General features: G+C 38.8%; 1 protein-coding gene across 3 annotated transcripts in view; it reads left to right on the forward strand.

Annotated features, from left to right (window-relative positions):
• Positions 1 to 17520, forward strand: part of MIA3 (MIA SH3 domain ER export factor 3) — a 54274-nt gene that overhangs the window by 32402 nt on the left and 4352 nt on the right. For all 3 annotated transcript variants that reach the window (XM_030868356.3, XM_060299554.1, XM_030868358.2), the window contains 19 exons: positions 1672 to 1693; positions 2408 to 2496; positions 3117 to 3194; positions 3280 to 3390; positions 4716 to 4787; positions 4967 to 5071; positions 5762 to 5884; positions 5994 to 6105; positions 7239 to 7294; positions 7385 to 7475; positions 7622 to 7760; positions 13548 to 13649; positions 14710 to 14770; positions 14870 to 14905; positions 14984 to 15051; positions 15175 to 15275; positions 15445 to 15582; positions 16294 to 16362; positions 16488 to 16567. In XM_030868356.3, the coding sequence (XP_030724216.1) occupies positions 1672 to 1693; positions 2408 to 2496; positions 3117 to 3194; positions 3280 to 3390; positions 4716 to 4787; positions 4967 to 5071; positions 5762 to 5884; positions 5994 to 6105; positions 7239 to 7294; positions 7385 to 7475; positions 7622 to 7760; positions 13548 to 13649; positions 14710 to 14770; positions 14870 to 14905; positions 14984 to 15051; positions 15175 to 15275; positions 15445 to 15582; positions 16294 to 16362; positions 16488 to 16567 (1653 nt within the window). The remainder of the gene's footprint in view (positions 1 to 1671; positions 1694 to 2407; positions 2497 to 3116; positions 3195 to 3279; positions 3391 to 4715; positions 4788 to 4966; positions 5072 to 5761; positions 5885 to 5993; positions 6106 to 7238; positions 7295 to 7384; positions 7476 to 7621; positions 7761 to 13547; positions 13650 to 14709; positions 14771 to 14869; positions 14906 to 14983; positions 15052 to 15174; positions 15276 to 15444; positions 15583 to 16293; positions 16363 to 16487; positions 16568 to 17520) is intronic.

Raw genomic sequence — 17520 nt, forward strand, 5'->3', positions numbered from 1 at the left:
CAAGGTTATGTAGGCTTTATGTCCTAACTGCTGCCCTGCAGCCTCAACATTTGGGACCTTGGTCCCTACTCTCATTGCCTGCTTGTTGCATCTTCCTGCTTTCCCTCGCCTGTTGATTTGGGTGAAAGGAGCATAAAGGAAGCTTACTCCCTCATTAGCAAGGCTGTGACATTAGAGAAATAGTTATTTATTTCTGTGTTGGAACTCTGAATGCAGTTTCCTGTAACAGCATCGTTAAAAATGGTATCAGATACTGTAATAATATTGAGATCATGGATGATTTGTGGACTGATCTGAGCATCTCATCACCATTTATGATGTTTGACAAGGGAAGTAAGTTCTGGGTTACAAAGACATTTAGTAACACTTTTTTAAAAATTGAGTACTGCTTGTATTTTATTCTCCTGTAATTCGGTGCTGTCTTTAGGAGATGATTTAGAAGATGTTAGCTGCTATTTCTCTCATTGCTTGTGTATTTTCCTGTAGCAGTCTTCTTTTCCCTTTTAGATTTATGACTGCTATTTTTAGGGGGTTGGGAAAATCAGATGCTGCAGTCTGTTAGATTTCTAAATTCACCCAATAGCCAACTTTGATTAGGAGTTCTAAGATGTTTCCTCATGAAAGAGGCATATCTTAGGACAACAATCATGCCTTTAATTTTGTTTCCTCAGAGTCTTTTTCAATTATCATTGTTTCTAGATCTCATTCTGGCTATTTGGGGTTGTCAAGTAAATGATTTGGATAAGTGAAGCATTAGTATGTTTAATATGAAACCACTATTCCTCTTCACTTTCTTTAAATTGAGAAATAATTGACTAGTAACAATATGTTAGTTTCAGGTGTACAAATAGTAATTTGATATTTGTATATATTGCAAAATGATTGCCAATAAATCTAGTTATTAACATCCGTCACCAATACATAGTTACAAGATCTTTTTTCCCCTTTTCCCCCCTTTAAGATCTGCTCTCTTAGCAACTTCCATGTATATGATAATCCCTTTCCATTATGGAACTTAAGTCCTCTTTTAATAAGATTGGTGGTCATTGAAAAGATACGTGAACGTATCTTTTTTATTTATTTTTGGCTGAGTTGGGTCTTCATTGCTGTGCGCGTGCTTTCTCTAGTTGTGGTGAGCGGGGGCTACTCTTGATTGCAGCACGCAAGCTTCTCGTTGTGGTGGCGTCTCTTGTTGCAGAGCACGGGCTCTAGGCACGCGGGCTTCAGTAGTTGTGGCATGCGTGTTCAGTAGTTGTGGCTCGCGGTCTCTAGAGCGCAGGCTCAGTAGTTGTGGTGCACGGGCTTAGTTGCTCCATGGCATGTGGGATCTTCCCGGAGCAGGGATCAAACCTGTGTCCCCTGCATTGGCAGGCGGGTTCTTAAACACTGCACCACCAGGGAAGTCCCCGTGAACGTATCTTTAGTTGCAAAAATAAGGTATTTACCTTAGTGCTTTTATCTATCATAAACTATTAATGAAGTATCACTACCAATTAAATTTGAAATTTTTTTAGCCTTTTCTTATTTTTTAATCCTGTGGATCCTTATGCTGAACCAAACCATTATTAAATTTTCATTCTGTTATGATTTGACTATTGTGTTAAGAACTATAATATTTCTATTAATAAGATGTCTTGATATCAAGTTTAATTTTATTTCTCTCTCTTTTAGGTAAAGAATAGAGTATATCAAGGTAAATATTCAGGCTTATTTTGTTATTTGTACTATTCCCTCAGTACTGGTATTTGATATGAGTTTTGTGTAAGCTAACAGTAGATATGGTGACTTCTGATCTCTGATTGACTTATTAACTCCTGAACATTTTACTAATCCTAGGTTGCTAGCTTAGATGACAGAGTAGATGGTGATGCGAGTAGATGAGATAGGAGTTGAGGTGGCATCAGGGAGAAGAGGATTCGGCTTGGGCAGATTGACTTTGAATGTTGAAGTAGTGCAATTTATTACCTGTGAACAGTGTTCCTGTGCTAATGGTTTATTCAGTACAGTAAATACGTATTTAAGTAGATAATTTGAGGAATAGAGGTATGTCAATATGCTTGCATTTTCTATTTCTATTTACAAATGGCATATATTTGAAATGATCACATTTTCTGAGAAGAAAGGTGCTCATGAAGGGGAAAGACATTGAGCTAAAACATTTTACTGTATTTCCTGTCTTTGAAATAAATTTAAATTGGAATCTCATTGAAGTAAGGGTTCTTATTATGTTTTTCTTAAATTTTAATATTTTTACATCCTTAATGCTGTTAACTACAGTTTGCTTTTTAAAGGCATAATAGTTAATGCTGAGTTCATTTCCCTCAGAGTGCCAGATAGCATGTCTTTGCTGCTAATGCATTGGGTAATTCAATTTTTGATGATTTTATGGATTTCCCCCCCTTTTCAGTCACTGAACAGCAAATTTCTGAGAAGTTGAAGAATATCATGAAAGAAAATGCAGAGCTTGTACAAAAATTATCAAGTTATGAGCAGAAGGTATTAATTATTCTTTTAGTTTTTTTCCCCCTGTGGTTCCAGCTCGAATTATTTCCTCCTGTCTTATAGTTCAGTTGTCATGGTGGGTTTTTTTTTTTTTTTTTTTTTTTTCCGGTACGCGGGCCTCTCACTGCTCTGGCCTCTCCCATTGTGGAGCACAGGTTCCGGACGCGCAGGCTCAGCGGCCATGGCTCACGGGCCCAGCCACTCCATGGCATGTGGGATCTTCCCGGACCGGGGCACAAACCCGTGTCCCCTGCATCGGCAGGCAGACTCTCAACCACTGCGCCGCCAGGGAAGTCCTGTTATGGTGTTTTTAAATCATATTAAAAAAAATTTTTTTTATCTCCTACAAACTGTCCAAATGTGAAGTAGTCATCATATGTGTAAAGTACTGCTTTCTTCTCTGAGGGATCTCCTATTTGGAGATAAGTTTTTTTTTTTTTCTTTTGGCTGTATGGCCCGACATGTGGGTTCTTCCCAGACCAGGGATCGAACCTGTGCCCCCTGCAGTGGAAGTGTGGAGTCTTAACCACTGAACCACCGGGGAAGTCCTGGAGATAAGTTTTGGTAGCACTATAATTTATGTTTCTAAATTTTGAATGCTTTATTTTATTTAGATCAAGGAATCAAAGAAACATGTTCAAGAAACCAAGAAACAAAACATGATTCTCTCTGACGAAGCAATTAGATTTAAGGTAAAAATCCCTTCTCTTTTTGAGATTGCATTCTAAAGACAAAAGAAAAATAATGAGTAATTATTATTAATACCTTTTTTTGTAGGATAAAATCAAGAATCTTGAAGAAACTAATGAAATTCTGGGTGACAGAGCTAAAAGTTTGCGTGCTATGTTAGAATCTGAGAGAGAACAGAATGCGAAGAATCAGGACTTGGTAAGAGTTTTGCTGTTAACTGTTACTGTAAATTGGCTTTTCAACTATTTTGTAGGTTGGATGAGATGAACTCTGCATTTTCCCATGCTTTAACTCAAATAACATTGGGAGTCAGGGAAGTTGAACCTACTTCTATGCATTTTCGTGGAATTTTAAATGCTAATACCCCAAGTTATTAATTTTACAGGCCTCAGAAGTATTTTTGTCCTCAGCCCTGGGTAATTTTCATATTGGTTGGCTCTGCCCTTTGAAACATGTAGAGCAAATAAGAAATAGTTGCCCCTTTGAGTGGTCTTAGTACTTTGTTTTGATTTGTTTTTGCATGGTTCTTTTCTAAAAATAAACTTTAAATGCTAGAACAGTTTTTTGTTTTATTTTTTTAATTTGTCTTTGGCTGAGTTGGGTCTTCATTTCTGCGCCCGGGCTTTCTCTAGCTGCGGCGAGCGGGGGCTACCCTTCGTTGTGTTGCGCGAGCTTCTCAGTGCTGTGGCTTCTCTTGTTGCGGAGCATGGGCTCTAGGTGCTCAGGCTTCAGTAGTTGTGCCGCACAGGCTTAGTTGCTCCGCAGAATGCAGGATCTTCTTGGACCAGGGCTCGAACCTGTGTCCCCTGCATTGGCAGGCAGATTCTTAACCACTGCACCACCAGGGAAGTTCCTAGAACAGTTTTTGAATTATATAAAAGTTGGAAAGATAGTAGAGAGGGTTCCCATATATTGCACACCCAGTTAAGCTTGATCACCTGGCTGAGGTAGTATTTGCCAGGTTTCTCTGCTATAAAGTTACCCTTTTTCCATCCTCTGCATATTGTACTCTTTGGAAGGAAGTTACCGTGCACAACCCATAGTTAAAGAGTGAAGAGTTATGCTCCACCTCCTTGACATATTCCTTGATAAGTTTTGGAATTCTGTATCTGAGATTTGGCTCTTCCCCCTCAAGTCCAGCCATTTTTAGTTTAGCAAGAGAATTTTTAAGTGACCTTGGGATTTTTTTCTCTACCACTAGGAAAAATCATTGATTTGAACTGGTTTACTTGAATTTTTTTTCATTTTCTTTCCTTTGAATTTTTTGTCTCATCATGTACCACATTATTTCATAACTAGGAAAGTTGTGGATGGTATGAAATATTTATGTCTTCAGTATTTTCTTTCCTCATGTCTTTACATTGTTGACTTTTCTCCTAGGCCAAGACTGGATCATCTGCTTTTACCTGCTATCTAGGGGATGGCTCTGCGATGTGTTTTGTTAATGTTTCTTCTTTTTATCATATATCCCAGTGTTTCTACTGAAATTCTAATACATTTTTGTGTTCTTTTTCCCATGGCAGATATCAGAAAACAAGAAATCTGTAGAGAAGTTAAAAGATGTTATTTCAATGAATGCCTCAGAATTTTCAGAGGTAAAGCTCTGTACAATTCCTGCAAGATACATTAATGTGATGTCTTAGTATTTTGAGGAGCAAACATTTGATGTGTACTAGAAAATGCAAAAGACAAAAACCGTATGTCTAATTGGGAAAGTAACTTTTTATGTGTTTTTCTTTGGAATTATTGCATTAATAGAAGTGTTTTGCATTAGGTTCAAATTGCCCTTAATGAAGCTAAACTTAGTGAAGAGAAAGTGAAGTCTGAATGCCATCGGGTTCAAGAAGAAAATGCTAGACTTAAGAAGAAGAAGGAGCAGGTAAAGGAAAGTTAACATCATAGATTATGTAACTAGGAAACCAGATATCATTACCGCTTGAATATCTTTTCTTGGATACGGTTTTTAAGGAAATGAAGTACGTATGCAGGATTCAATTTTTAGATATGCAGAGTTTAAACTGCGCTCCCCAAATTGAGTGCATGTGTACATTCTCCATCTGTTCTAGGTTTTCTGTTCTTTTGTACAATTCCTTGCAGCTATCAGAATGTTTAGTCTTTGTCTCATCCAGCACCAGCCAAATATTAACTTGAATAGCCTCAAGAGGGCGATGGACTTGCTTCTTAGACCCAAAGAATTAGGTATTTATTACCCTCCTTTGAGCAGTTACTGTTTCTCTGACCAAGGGACGGTTACATGATCTGGAGTCTGGGCTTGGTAGGCAGGGAGACGTGCCCTTTTATTCCTACTGGAAGTGAATTATTTGAACTGGCTGCAATTTTCTGAAGGATGCGATACACCAGATCAGTGTCCTTGACAGCTCTTAGGTTCTCATTGCAGTTCTGAGGGATGGAGTCACTCTCCATCCCTTAACCAAGGCCATAGTATAGTCCCTAATGACGAGCCAAGGAGAAGCATGGCTCCCTGCTTCCCTGGCTCATTTTTTGTGGTCTTGCTGTCTCCAGTGCAAAAGCCATAACGTTTGAAAATTGATGTGTTTTAACTTTGCAGTTGCAGCAAGAAATCAAAGACTGGAGTAAATCACATGCTGAGCTCAGTGAACAAATCAGATCATTTGAGAAGTCTCAGAAAGATTTGGAAGTGGTTCTCACTCACAAAGATGATAATATTAATGTGAGTTCATTCTCCTGAATACGTGCTTAATTCTCATGAATTCTCATGAATCTGGGTAATTGAAATTGAGAGGCTCTTTCTAATAAATATCCTTTTGCTGCTTTTCTAGGCTTTGACTAATTGCATTACACAGTTGAATCAGTTAGATTGTGAATCTGAATCTGAGGGTCAAAATAAAGGAGGAAATGAATCAGATGAATTAGCAAATGGAGAAGTGGGAGGTAAGATTGGTTTCAGGGAGGTTGGACCTCTTTTTGCCTTCTAGTCTCTAAGTACACTGATGCTTTTTTCAGCGGTCTGAATTTCCTCTTTAGGGTTAAAGCTGTAGACGCCTGTCACTGAATTTGTACAGTTGGCCCTCTGAATCTGTGCGTTCACATCCGTGGATTCACCCAACTGCAGGTTGAAAATATTTGGGGAAAAAAAATTCTAGATAGTTCAAAAAAGCAAAACTTTATTTTGCTGCGTGCCAGCAGCTGTTTACATAACATTTACATTGTTTAAGGTATTATAAGTAACTTAGAGATGAAGTATGTGGGAAGATGTGTGTAGGTTATGTGCAAATGCTGTGCCATTTTATATAAGGGACTTGAGCATCCACGGATTTTGGTTTCCTGTGGGGGGTGGGAGAGGGTGTCCCGGAGCCAATCTCTTGTGGATACCGAGGGATGACGATACAGGTCTGTATGCGTTGGGCAGAGGTGGGTTGCTGGTTTGTGGTACAGCAGTAGGTATGCACTGGAGCCAGAGCAGCATCCGTCCTGTCTCCCAGCTCTGTGTACTGAACACTCCTCAGTAGGAGAAACTTCTTTCTGAACTTCATGCTTATCATTTCTGTAGTTCTGTGGTTTTAGGGCCACAACCAATTTCAAAAGTACCGAGCGGTTGGAGCCGTAAACTTAACTAAGCAGTTAGAGTGGAGGCTAAAGGGAAAGAGTGTTTACTGATGAGAGAAATGTTTGTAGGCACTCTGTCTCAAGTTGGAGATTGTTCACATTGTGGGTGTTTTAACCTACACCTGGTAGCAGATTCAAGGGGAGAGCAGAGGAATGAGTCTTTCTAAATAAGATATTTGACTGGGGGCAGGTAGATCTGAGAGAGAAGAAAGAGCTTTTCTTCACATATCCCTTCTTGCTCAAGTACAGCATGGATAATATTTTTATTGTACAAACTGGGAATTCTTTTTTTCAACCTAAGTTTGCACATCTCTTAAAAGTCAAATAGCTGAATCAGTTCTTTTCATTAGTTTGTTTTTTCATTGAATGTTTGAACATGATAATTGTTTGGGGGAAATTAAGAAAATATAGTTAAACAGCAAGGAAGGAAAGAGCACTGAAATCCTTTTGTTTCTTAGGTGACCGGAGTGAGAAGGTGAAAAAGCAGATTAAGCAGATGATGGACATTTCTCGGGTATAATCCTTTTTATAGAGTACTATAAGTGCCTGTGACTTCTTACTATGCCTCACTTTTAAGACTGTTTCTCTCTTCTGCAAATTTTAGACACAGACTGCAATATCAGTAGTTGAAGAGGATCTAAAACTTTTACAATTTAAACTTAGAGCCTCCATGTCCACTAAATGTAACCTGGAAGGTAGGTTGCTTCTTGAAAAGAAATTGCCACTTGAAAAATAAAGAGTGGCTTCCTGTTTCCGTGTTCTCACCCCCCTTAATGCTGGCCGCCTCAGTAAGTTCTCCAGTTCTTGTGCACACAAAGCTCAAATGTTTTATCCCTTACAGACCAAATAAAGAAATTAGAGGAGGATCGCAATTCCCTGCAGTCTGCCAAAGCTGTACTGGAAGATGAATGCAAAACACTGAGGCAGAAAGTGGAGATTCTGAATGAGCTCTATCAGCAGAAGGAGATGGCTCTGCAAAAGTAAGGTTTTCGTGGTTCATTGTTAACAATATTGTCATCTAGCTAAATGTCTGTACTACTATAGATAATCTTGTCTTTTTTAAAGACTGTTTATAGTTTTTTCTGCCTATAATTAGTATAGATTTGTCTTTCTTCCTTTCTGCCTTGTTTCCCATAACTTGCAATTTTTTTTTCCATTTTAACTAATTGTCAGCAATTATTGCCTGTAATTTACTTGAAGCATAATAGTTATGCTACTATAGTAGCATAATAGTAGTAGTAGTAGTAGTAGTAGTTATGATACCCCATAGTAGTTATGCTACTAACTAACAGGTACTAAGAGTTGCTGTTCTGGAAGTGCTTCTTTTGACGATTCATACCCTTTCTGAGGCTCCACCACTTACTCCACTTTTCTTTTGCTGTTGTTAGTTATATCGTTCTGATTTGTCTTGCATTTGTTCTACTAGTTTTTAACATAGCCTTTAAAAATCCTGAGTGATTTGTATGACATGATTTTAAATAGAATAAATACTTCAAAAGGAGTACTTAGTTACTGACAGTATTGTAAGTTTTGGACTTAATGTAGTCAATATTCAGACTATACATGTATAATATGTAATTGTGGCAAGGTTGTTGGGAGTTTGGGATATAGAAATGCTTGTTTCATCCTCAGAGCAACCTATGAGATAGGTACAATTATTATTTGTATATTAAGTATAGGAGGCTGAGGCTCAGAGAGACTAAGTAACTTACCCAGTATCACATCATAGTGAAGCAGGGCCTTGTACTAGGTTTTTCTGACTCTATAGCACATGCCCCTAACTTTTTAACTGCATGTGTTCTCAATGACAACCATATGGAAACCATAAAAAAAAAAAAAAAGAAATACCTGTTTCATGTGTACGTTTAGGTATTAATCTTTTGAAATATACATCTCAAATTTGGAGTTAGATATCTTTTGAAAGATATACTTTCATAGTTCCAGTTTTCTCCACCGAAAATACCTGAATCCTCTAAAATAGTTTATTGGTGGCGGTTGCGATTTGTGTTTGCTCCTATACTTCACTCTTTGGCATTTATAGCAGTCTATGAGCAGGCTTATTTTGCTAAGCAAATTTAATCTTTTTCATATGCTTAGGTTGCTATTGCCAGATGCCATTAAACATTGGAACCATACCACTAACTTTTTCTCTAATTCTTTGCTCACCAAGAAATTAGTTTAGATTTTCCAAGTTTTGTTCAGGCTAGCTAAATACCTGACTTGCTTCAGATAAATATTTCCCATTTCATTATTTATTATTATTTTTTAAAAAGCACTTCTCTGGCGACTTCCCTGGTGGCTCAGTGGATAAGACTCTGCACTCCCAGTGCACGGGGCCTGGGTTCGACCCCTGGTCAGGGAACTAGATCCCACATGCATGCCACAACTAAGAGTTTGCATGCCACAACTGAGGAGCCTGTGAGCCACAACTAAGGAGCCCGCGAGCTACAACTAAGACCCCACGCAGCCAAATAAATAAATAAATAAATATTGGGGGAAAAAAGGCACTTCTCTGCCACCAGTAGTCATCTGAATCACCTAAATGGCAATTGTCTTTCTTTATGATATAGTCAGTGTGGCAATATTTTATTCAATTCCTCCAGCATCCATTCAGTCACCATGTCCGGGCACAAATTGCTTTGCACTTCATCCCCAAAGCCACTGTGTGTGGTCAGGCCCAAGTCATCTTTTCTGCCAGCCCTTAACTAATCACCTATCTCCAGTTTCTCTTTCTTAAACCTCTTCTTCCAAGTCTACAGCTGCTAGAAGGAACTTTCTAAAATACAAGTCCTTGTATATCATCATGTGGTTTAAAATCTGTCGAGGAGCCCCCCCCATTCCCTTCAGGGTCAATTTCCGACTGTTTGGCAAGCACACAGGGCCCCTCAGCTGTCCTGAGCTGCCTCTCCAGGTGCATCTCCTGCAGCTCCTTCTGATGCAGCCTGACCTGACCACAGTTCCTTCATGCCACTCTGAGCTTCTGTGTAGTTATGCATGCTGCTTTTTCTGTAGTAAAAATGTCCTTTTACATTATTTCCACCTGGCAATCTCCTGCCTACTCAAATGTTTATGTTCCTTAAAATCTTTTCTAGAGTGAGTTGTGGCATAAATAAATAAATAAATAGGTGAGTACTCATTTTTTCCTTATAATGTAATTCCTAAATGTATATTTAGGTTTAAATCTACATATTGGTATTTGCTTTCTATTTGATGGCCTGTTCTGTGTTCCTTTTTCTCTTCTTTCTGTCTTTTGGATTATTTGAATATTTTTAATAATTCTATTTTTCCCCTGTGTAAGCTTGGTAGTTATTGGTTGCTTTACTTGTCTTCATATACTTACCCTAAAGACCACAGCATGTATCCTGGACTTAGTCAATAGATTTACCTCTTTCTGGGCTTTAACTCCCTCCTGAGTTAAGATGCTCCTGCATCTTTAATTGTTTGTATACTTAAACTCCACAAGATGTTTTTATTGTCTGTTACAGTGCTTCCTGGCCAATATTCACTTGATTTACACACATATTTATACAGGCATACCTGGTTTTATTGCACTTTGCTTTATTGCGCTTTGCAGATACTGCATTTCTTACACATTGAAGGTTCGTGGCCACCCCGTGTCAAGCAGGTCTTTGGGCACCATTTTTCCAACAGCATTTGCTCACTTTGTGTCTCTGTCACATTTTGGTAATTCTCGCAGTATTTCAAACTTTTTCATTATTATATTTGTTATGGTGATCTGTGATCAGTGATCTTTAATGTTACTTTAAAGATTATGAAGGCTCAGACGATGGTTAGCATATTTCAGCAGTAAAGTATTTGATAGTTAAGGCTTGTATGTTGTTTTTCAGACACAATGCTATTGCACACTTTATAATAGACTACAGTATAGTGTAAACATAACTTTTACATGCACTGGGAAACCAGAAAATTCCGAAACTCACTTTCTTTCTCCGCTTTATTGTGGTGGTCTGGAACTGAACCTTCAATATCTCTGAGGTCTGCCTGTAGTTCCTGTAGTTCTTTATCCTCTCCTACACCTTTGGTCTTCCATTTGGGATCACTTTCATTCTACTTGAAGAATGTCCTTTACTGACGGATTTCATCACCTTATCTTTGTGTGAAAACGTCTTTATTTTGACTTCATTTTTTAAGGATATTCTTCTGGCTCTGGGATTTTTGCAGTTATTTAATTCCAGCACTTTAAAGATAACCAGTTAGTTTCTGGTTTTGAAGTTTAAGGAATCCAGTGTCACTCTTATTTTCCCTGTTCGGATGTCTCACCCCTGCTGTTGCTGCCTTTAAAAGCTCGCTTTCAGTTTTTCAGCAGTTTTATTGGGCGGTGCCTAGGTGTGGATGTTTGGGTTTGGCTTTCTCTTCTCCTTCCCCTCCCCTTCCCTAACTATTTTGCATTTATGCTGTTTGAGGTCATCAGCACCTCCTGAATTTTGGGGTCTTTCTCCATATGTTGATTCTGCCTCATTCTCTCTTCTTCTGAGATTACATTTAAACCTTTTTAAAAATAATTTCCCCTATGTCTGCTACATTCTTACCTATATTTGCTTCATTCCGGATTTTTTTCTGACCTGTCTTCCAGTGTGCTAACATCTCACTTCAGTTATCAAATCTGCTACTAAAATCATTCATTGAGTTCTTAATTCCAGTTACTGTGTTTCAGTTTTATAGTTTCTAATCCTTTGCTGAAATTTGTAATCTTGACTTTCACGTCCATGAATATATAAGGCACAGTTATTTTAAAGTCTGTGTGATAATTCCATTATGTGGATCCTCGATGGGTCATTCCTCTTGTCTTTTAGATTTTAATCACAGTGTCTTGTGGGTGTTAGACAGTGCCTAGACAGTTTTGATTGAGTGGCAAACACTGTAGAGGGAATTGGAGGCCTAGAATGGTGTTGTTTTCCTAGAGAAAAGATTTGAGTTTATTTCTAGCAGGTGGTCATTATTTTAATCCAGTCAGCAATAGAGGTCATTCAAAAATGGCTTAGTTCCAGACTTCCTGGTGGCACAGTGGTTAAGAATCCACCTGTCAATGCAGGGGACACAGGTTCGAGCCCTGGTCCGGGAAGATCCCACATGCCGCAGAGCAACTAAGCCCGTGCGCCACAACTACTGAGCCTGTGAGCCACAACTACTGAGCCCGCATGCTACAACTACTGAAGCCAGCATGCCTAGAGTCTGTGCTTCACAACAAGAGAAGCCACTGCAGTGAGAAGCCTGCACACCTCAACAAAGAGCAGCCCCCGCTCGCCACAAGTAGAGAAAGCCTGCATGCAGCAACGAAGACCCAACGCAGTCAAAAAAAAAAAAAAAAAAAGGTCTTAGTTCCTTCAAAGGACACTGCATTGCTCATTTGGTACTCCAAGTACTCTTTCTAGCCTCAACCTAAAGCCCAGGGCTTTTACTAGGGTCCCTCTCAGTGGTAGCCCTGAGCTCCACTTCATTTTCTATGATCCAGGAATATTTGGAAAACTCTATTCAGTAGCCTCCTTATATCTCTACATTGTCTTAAGTGCATGGGTGAACCTAGGGGAAAAGTGGCTTCAGATGCCAGGCTTATTTGTAATTCTGAGATTCCTTTTCTTTTTTTTTTTTTTACTAGATCTTGGCCTCATATATTAGCTTACTAGCTAATATATTAGCTCTCTGATGCTTTCAAGCATGTTCTTTATATTTTTGTCGAATGTTCTATTTATTTTCAGTGTTCTCAGACTAACTCATTCATTCCTGGAAGCAAAATTCTCTCTGATCTTTTTTCAGGACCCAGTTTTCTCACATCTCTTCCTGAGTTAGGGATTGTTCTGTTGTTAGGTACATCGTTTACACATTAAACTGCAAACTCAGTGTAGGGATAGTACTTTGCCCTTATTTTTATCTTTAGCATCTTACTAGGTAAAGTATGTTATAGCTATTCATAAGACATATGCTGAGTATTGAATGGACAATTACAAAAGAATATACAACCCTTTTTCTCTTTGATTACTAACTGTTTTTACTATAGCTCTTCTGATTATGCTTCTGTTTCATAGAAATTGTCTCAGGTTTCTTTTGAATCAGAACTATGGTCAAAGAAGTACAAGGGTAACAAGAAAATAGCATTTTAAAGCCATGTTGCTACCATTGCAATCTCTGTTATAGTAGATTGATATCTTGAGCTCCAAGGTTAGTAGGTTAAAACCAGTTTCCAGTAGATGATACTCTGATTATGGGACAGCTTAGATTCTTTTTCTATCCAGTAGACATGGCCAATTCTAAGACTTTTCTCTTTCCTTTAATCATAATTCTATTGAAATAGGCAGTAGGAGTCCCACATCTGAAGTGTGGAATTAATCTATGGTTAATTCCACAATTAGAAGACGTTCTAAAAGGCTTTTTGGGGGCTAATTATCATGGTACCAGTCTTGGATTGAAAAATAATCCTTCCAAGATTGAAGTAAGAGAAGTAATTACAGGTCTTTCCATGGTAGAAATAAGAGCAATAATTATCCCCTGCTCTATCCTAATAAGTTTAATTGTGTTAGGTTGATCAGCCCTGGCTTTCCACATAGAGAATTATGAGGAAAAGTTTTAAAATGCAGGTGATTTGCCAACAGGCCAGAGTCTGATTTTTATCCGTAAGTGGCAGGTTTGAATTCCTTCCTATGACTTGTTTGTATGTGTGTTTTAGAGAGGATGGGAAGTAACAAGGCATTCAGACAGATGGCTGGGAGAGCAAGAGAAACACTTTCATTTGACAACTGATTTTATCTTAGGAAATTGAGTCAAGAAGAGTATGAGCGGCAAGAAAAAGAGCAGCGGCTGTCAGCTGCAGATGAAAAGGCGCTTTTGGCGGCAGAGGAAGTGAAAACTTACAAGTGAGTTCAGCTTCTGAGGAGGGTGTCAGTGGCTGATGAAACTACTGTTGGCTTTAAAAAAAAAAACTGTTTCTTTTTACACTGTGTAGAACAAAATGGCACAGAGGCAGAAATAAGTGGTCAAAAGATTTAATTAACATGAGAAAAAATAAATTTTAAGTTAACAAAGGAAAAAGTGTTAAATTCACAGAAATTTCCTTACACCCAATACTGACAAGACTGTAAGGGAAATTGGTTCATGCCAACAGTTCTGAGTGGTTTTATATATCAGAGAAATTCTTTTTGGAAGGCAGTTTGCTGTATGATGTATTTAAAAAAACATTAAAATGATCATGCCGGGGCTTCCCTGGTGGCGCAGTGGTTAAGAATCCACCTGCCAAGGCAGGGGACATAGGTTCAGGTCCTGGTCCGGGAAGATCCCACATGCCACGGAGCAGCTAAGCCCATGTGCCACAACTACTGAGCCTGCGCTCTAGAACCCGCGGGCCACAACTACTGAGCCCACGTGCCACAACTGCTGAAGCCCGCACGCCTAGAGCCCGTGCTCCGCAACAAGAGAAGCCACCGCAGTGAGAAGCCCTTGTACTGCAACAAAGACTAGCCCCCACTCGCTGCAACTAGAGAAAGCCCGCATGCAGCAAAGACCCAATGCAGCCAAAAATAAAATTAATTAATTTTTAAAAAATGATCATGCCATCTGATAGACTCAGTAATCATAGCTCTGGGAAATTTTCTGTGGATATAATTAAAGGAAGAAAAAGCTTTATGGAGAAAAATATTTATAGTGGGATTGTTTGAGAACATATTGAAGAGAACAGTTAAGGAAATTATAAGGTATCAGTTCAGAATCTCCAGCTATTAAATAATAAGGAAGGAAATTATGCAGTATTAGTTTTGATCACACTGTACTCTTATTACAGCCATGTAGAATGTGTTTTTATACATATGGATGAAGTCTGAAAGGTACAGCTGTAGCTGTTAGAGTAAAGGGAACATGGCGAGATTGTTTAAAATATTATTCAGTTGTGCTCTAAATGATAAAAGCAAGTTTAATTCTTAGGCGGAGAATTGAAGAAATGGAGGAAGAATTACAGAAAACAGAGCGCTCATTTAAAAACCAGGTAATAATTATACTGCCCTGCAGCAGCAGACTTCTTTGCTTTCTAATACATATTATAATGAATCTCTGAACATATTTTTTTATGTGTTATCTTTTTCAGATCGCTACTCATGAGAAAAAAGCTCACGATAACTGGGTAAGATTTTTTTTTTCTTTTCTTTATTTTGTGTGTTGTCTACCACGGCTTATTTTGGATATTTTTTTTCTCCAATAGCTCAAAGCTCGTGCTGCAGAAAGAGCCATAGCTGAAGAGAAAAGAGAAGCTGCCAACTTGAGACACAAGTATGTGATTTTAAAACATATTTTCAGTGTGTTTTAGAGTTTCTAAAGGCTGTGCTGTGTGGTATCCAATAAGGAATTAATTTTCTGTTTCATATTTAAATCCATTCTTTCTCTATATTCAAGATTACTGGAACTAACCCAAAAGATGGCAATGCTGCAAGAAGAACCTGTGATCATAAAACCAATGCCAGGAAGACCCAACACACAAAACCTTCCACGGAGAGGTAGGGAGCACTTTTAAAGGGCTGCAGTCTATTTTTTGGTGGAAAATGTGTTTAAACTACTTTTTATTTCTGAATATGTGTGTAATATTTATGATGCCCTAGAAATAATCCCAAGAATTTAGAAAAAGAAGGTTCACTTAAAGTGGTAATTATTGCCCGTTGTCTTCAGGTCCTCTGAGCCAGAATGGCTCTTTTGGCCCATCTCCTGTGAGTGGTGGAGAATGCTCTCCGCCACTGACAGCAGACCCACCCGCAAGACCTCTGTCTGCTACGCTTAACCGAAGAGAGATGCCTCGAAGTGAATTTGGTGAGCATTGACGTGTTACCTTGCAGTAAACTGTTTCAAGAGCTTTTTCCTTCTTCGAGAATTCTGATGCAAGCAGCAGTTGAGAATTTGGGTCTGTCCAATATATAAAGAAGGAGATTTCTTAATTTTGTCTTGGTGGATAGTCTATTTTAGATGTGCTTTAGAACAAAAAGCACTTATTATTATAACAATACTATTTGTCATGTATAAGTGTATGTGTAAAACAAATATATAAATATCATTTATTCTTATTGTTTCTTTTCAGATTTTTGCTGTGAAGTATAGGCCTTTATCTTTAAACTTCTGTTGAGTTCTTCTCTTGAATTATATAAAAGTAGCCTTAAAACTATATAATTTATGCAGTGTACATCTGTTTCTCATTAATGTGAAATGCTATAAGTCTGTTTCTAATCATAAATATAATACTTGGTAAGATATGGAAGTCAGATTACATATAGACTGAAAAAACAGCCTATACAATTGCCTGTAGCTTGAAGTACCTGACCAGTGCTATTAACGTGCAGGTCTTTCAATCCAAGATAGTTCTTATTTTAATTCTTTAAGTTTGTGCATAAATTGTTAGTGATTTCTCCTCATACGTATTGGGAGACCCGCTTTAAATTTTGCTTTCTGGGTAGAACTGAAACCTGACCTGTCCACAATTGGTTTATTCTGAAAAATTCATGCAAGGGCTGTTATTTCTCTCTCAAGGGTCAGTGGATGGGCCTCTACCTCGTCCTCGATGGTCATCTGAGGCATCTGGGAAACCCTCTGCCTCTGGTAAGGGACCTAAGTGTGTTCAAAGAGTCTCAAATTGTGGAGGAGGTGGGTAGAGGACTTTGTATTCTTCTTCACAGAGTATACAAATCAGAATAAGTCTAAATCAGTTCTCTGGCCTCCCACAGATCCAGAATCTGGTGCAGCTCCCATGATGAACAGTAGCTCAAGAAGCTCTTCCCCCTCTAAGGTGATGGATGAGGGCAAGGTAAATTCTGTGGTCATTTTGAGTTGTAATTAGGTATTTCAGGAAAACATCTAACTTTCTCTACAACGCCCTCTCTTTGCCTCATCCATCTCCCTTTTGTGTGTTCTGTTATGTCTATACCATCTCATTTACTTTTTGAAAAAGCAGACTGTTCCCCAAGAGCCTGAAGGCCCTTCAGTTCCCAGCATTATGTCTTTGGCTGAGCATCCAGTAGCACTAAGTACTTGTAGGTTGAACTGGGCTTTTTACTTGGTGTGTTTCTGGAGAGGAGCTGAGGAGCATGACACTAATCTGCTTTGCTTTAAATTGCATGGCAATACTGACCTTACTGTTGACTTGGAAGTGTTGCTGGGTTGCTGAAGTCTGGTTGGTTGGTTGGTTTTCACTCCTTTTTCCTGTTCTGGTTAGGTGATTAATCTCTTTAGAGCATCTGTTGTAGTTAACCTTAAAATGTGAAAAGTCATCACTTCAGTTCTGTATTGTGTGCTTCGGTGTTGAGTGCTCTAAGGCAAATCAGTTCATCATATATTGTGTAAATTCATCATTATTATGTATTTGTTTGGAAGTGTGCTATTTAAGAATATCTTGGGCTTCCCTGGTGGCACAGTGGTTGAGAGTCCGCCTGCCGATGCAGGGGACACGGGTTCGTGCCCCAGTCCGGGAAGATCCCACATGCCGCGGAGCGGCTGGGCCCGTGAGCCATGGCCGCTGAGCCTGTGCGTCTGGAGCCTGTGCTCCGCAACGGGAGAGGCCACAACAGTGAGAGGCCCGCGTACCGCAAAAAAAAAAAAAAAAAAGAATATCTCTAGTGGTACACCACGCAAGCCCTATTTTGAATAATCTGAAATTACAGATCAGTAACAGAGGATGTTTGCTATAAGTGAAGTACTGAATAGTGGAAATCTTTAATTACCTGTTGTGCTAGTTCCCAGCAGTAGCCTTAAATTATGTTC

The sequence above is a fragment of the Globicephala melas genome, chromosome 1 (assembly GCF_963455315.2).
Source record: "Globicephala melas chromosome 1, mGloMel1.2, whole genome shotgun sequence".
Classification (NCBI taxonomy): Eukaryota; Metazoa; Chordata; class Mammalia; order Artiodactyla; family Delphinidae; genus Globicephala; species Globicephala melas.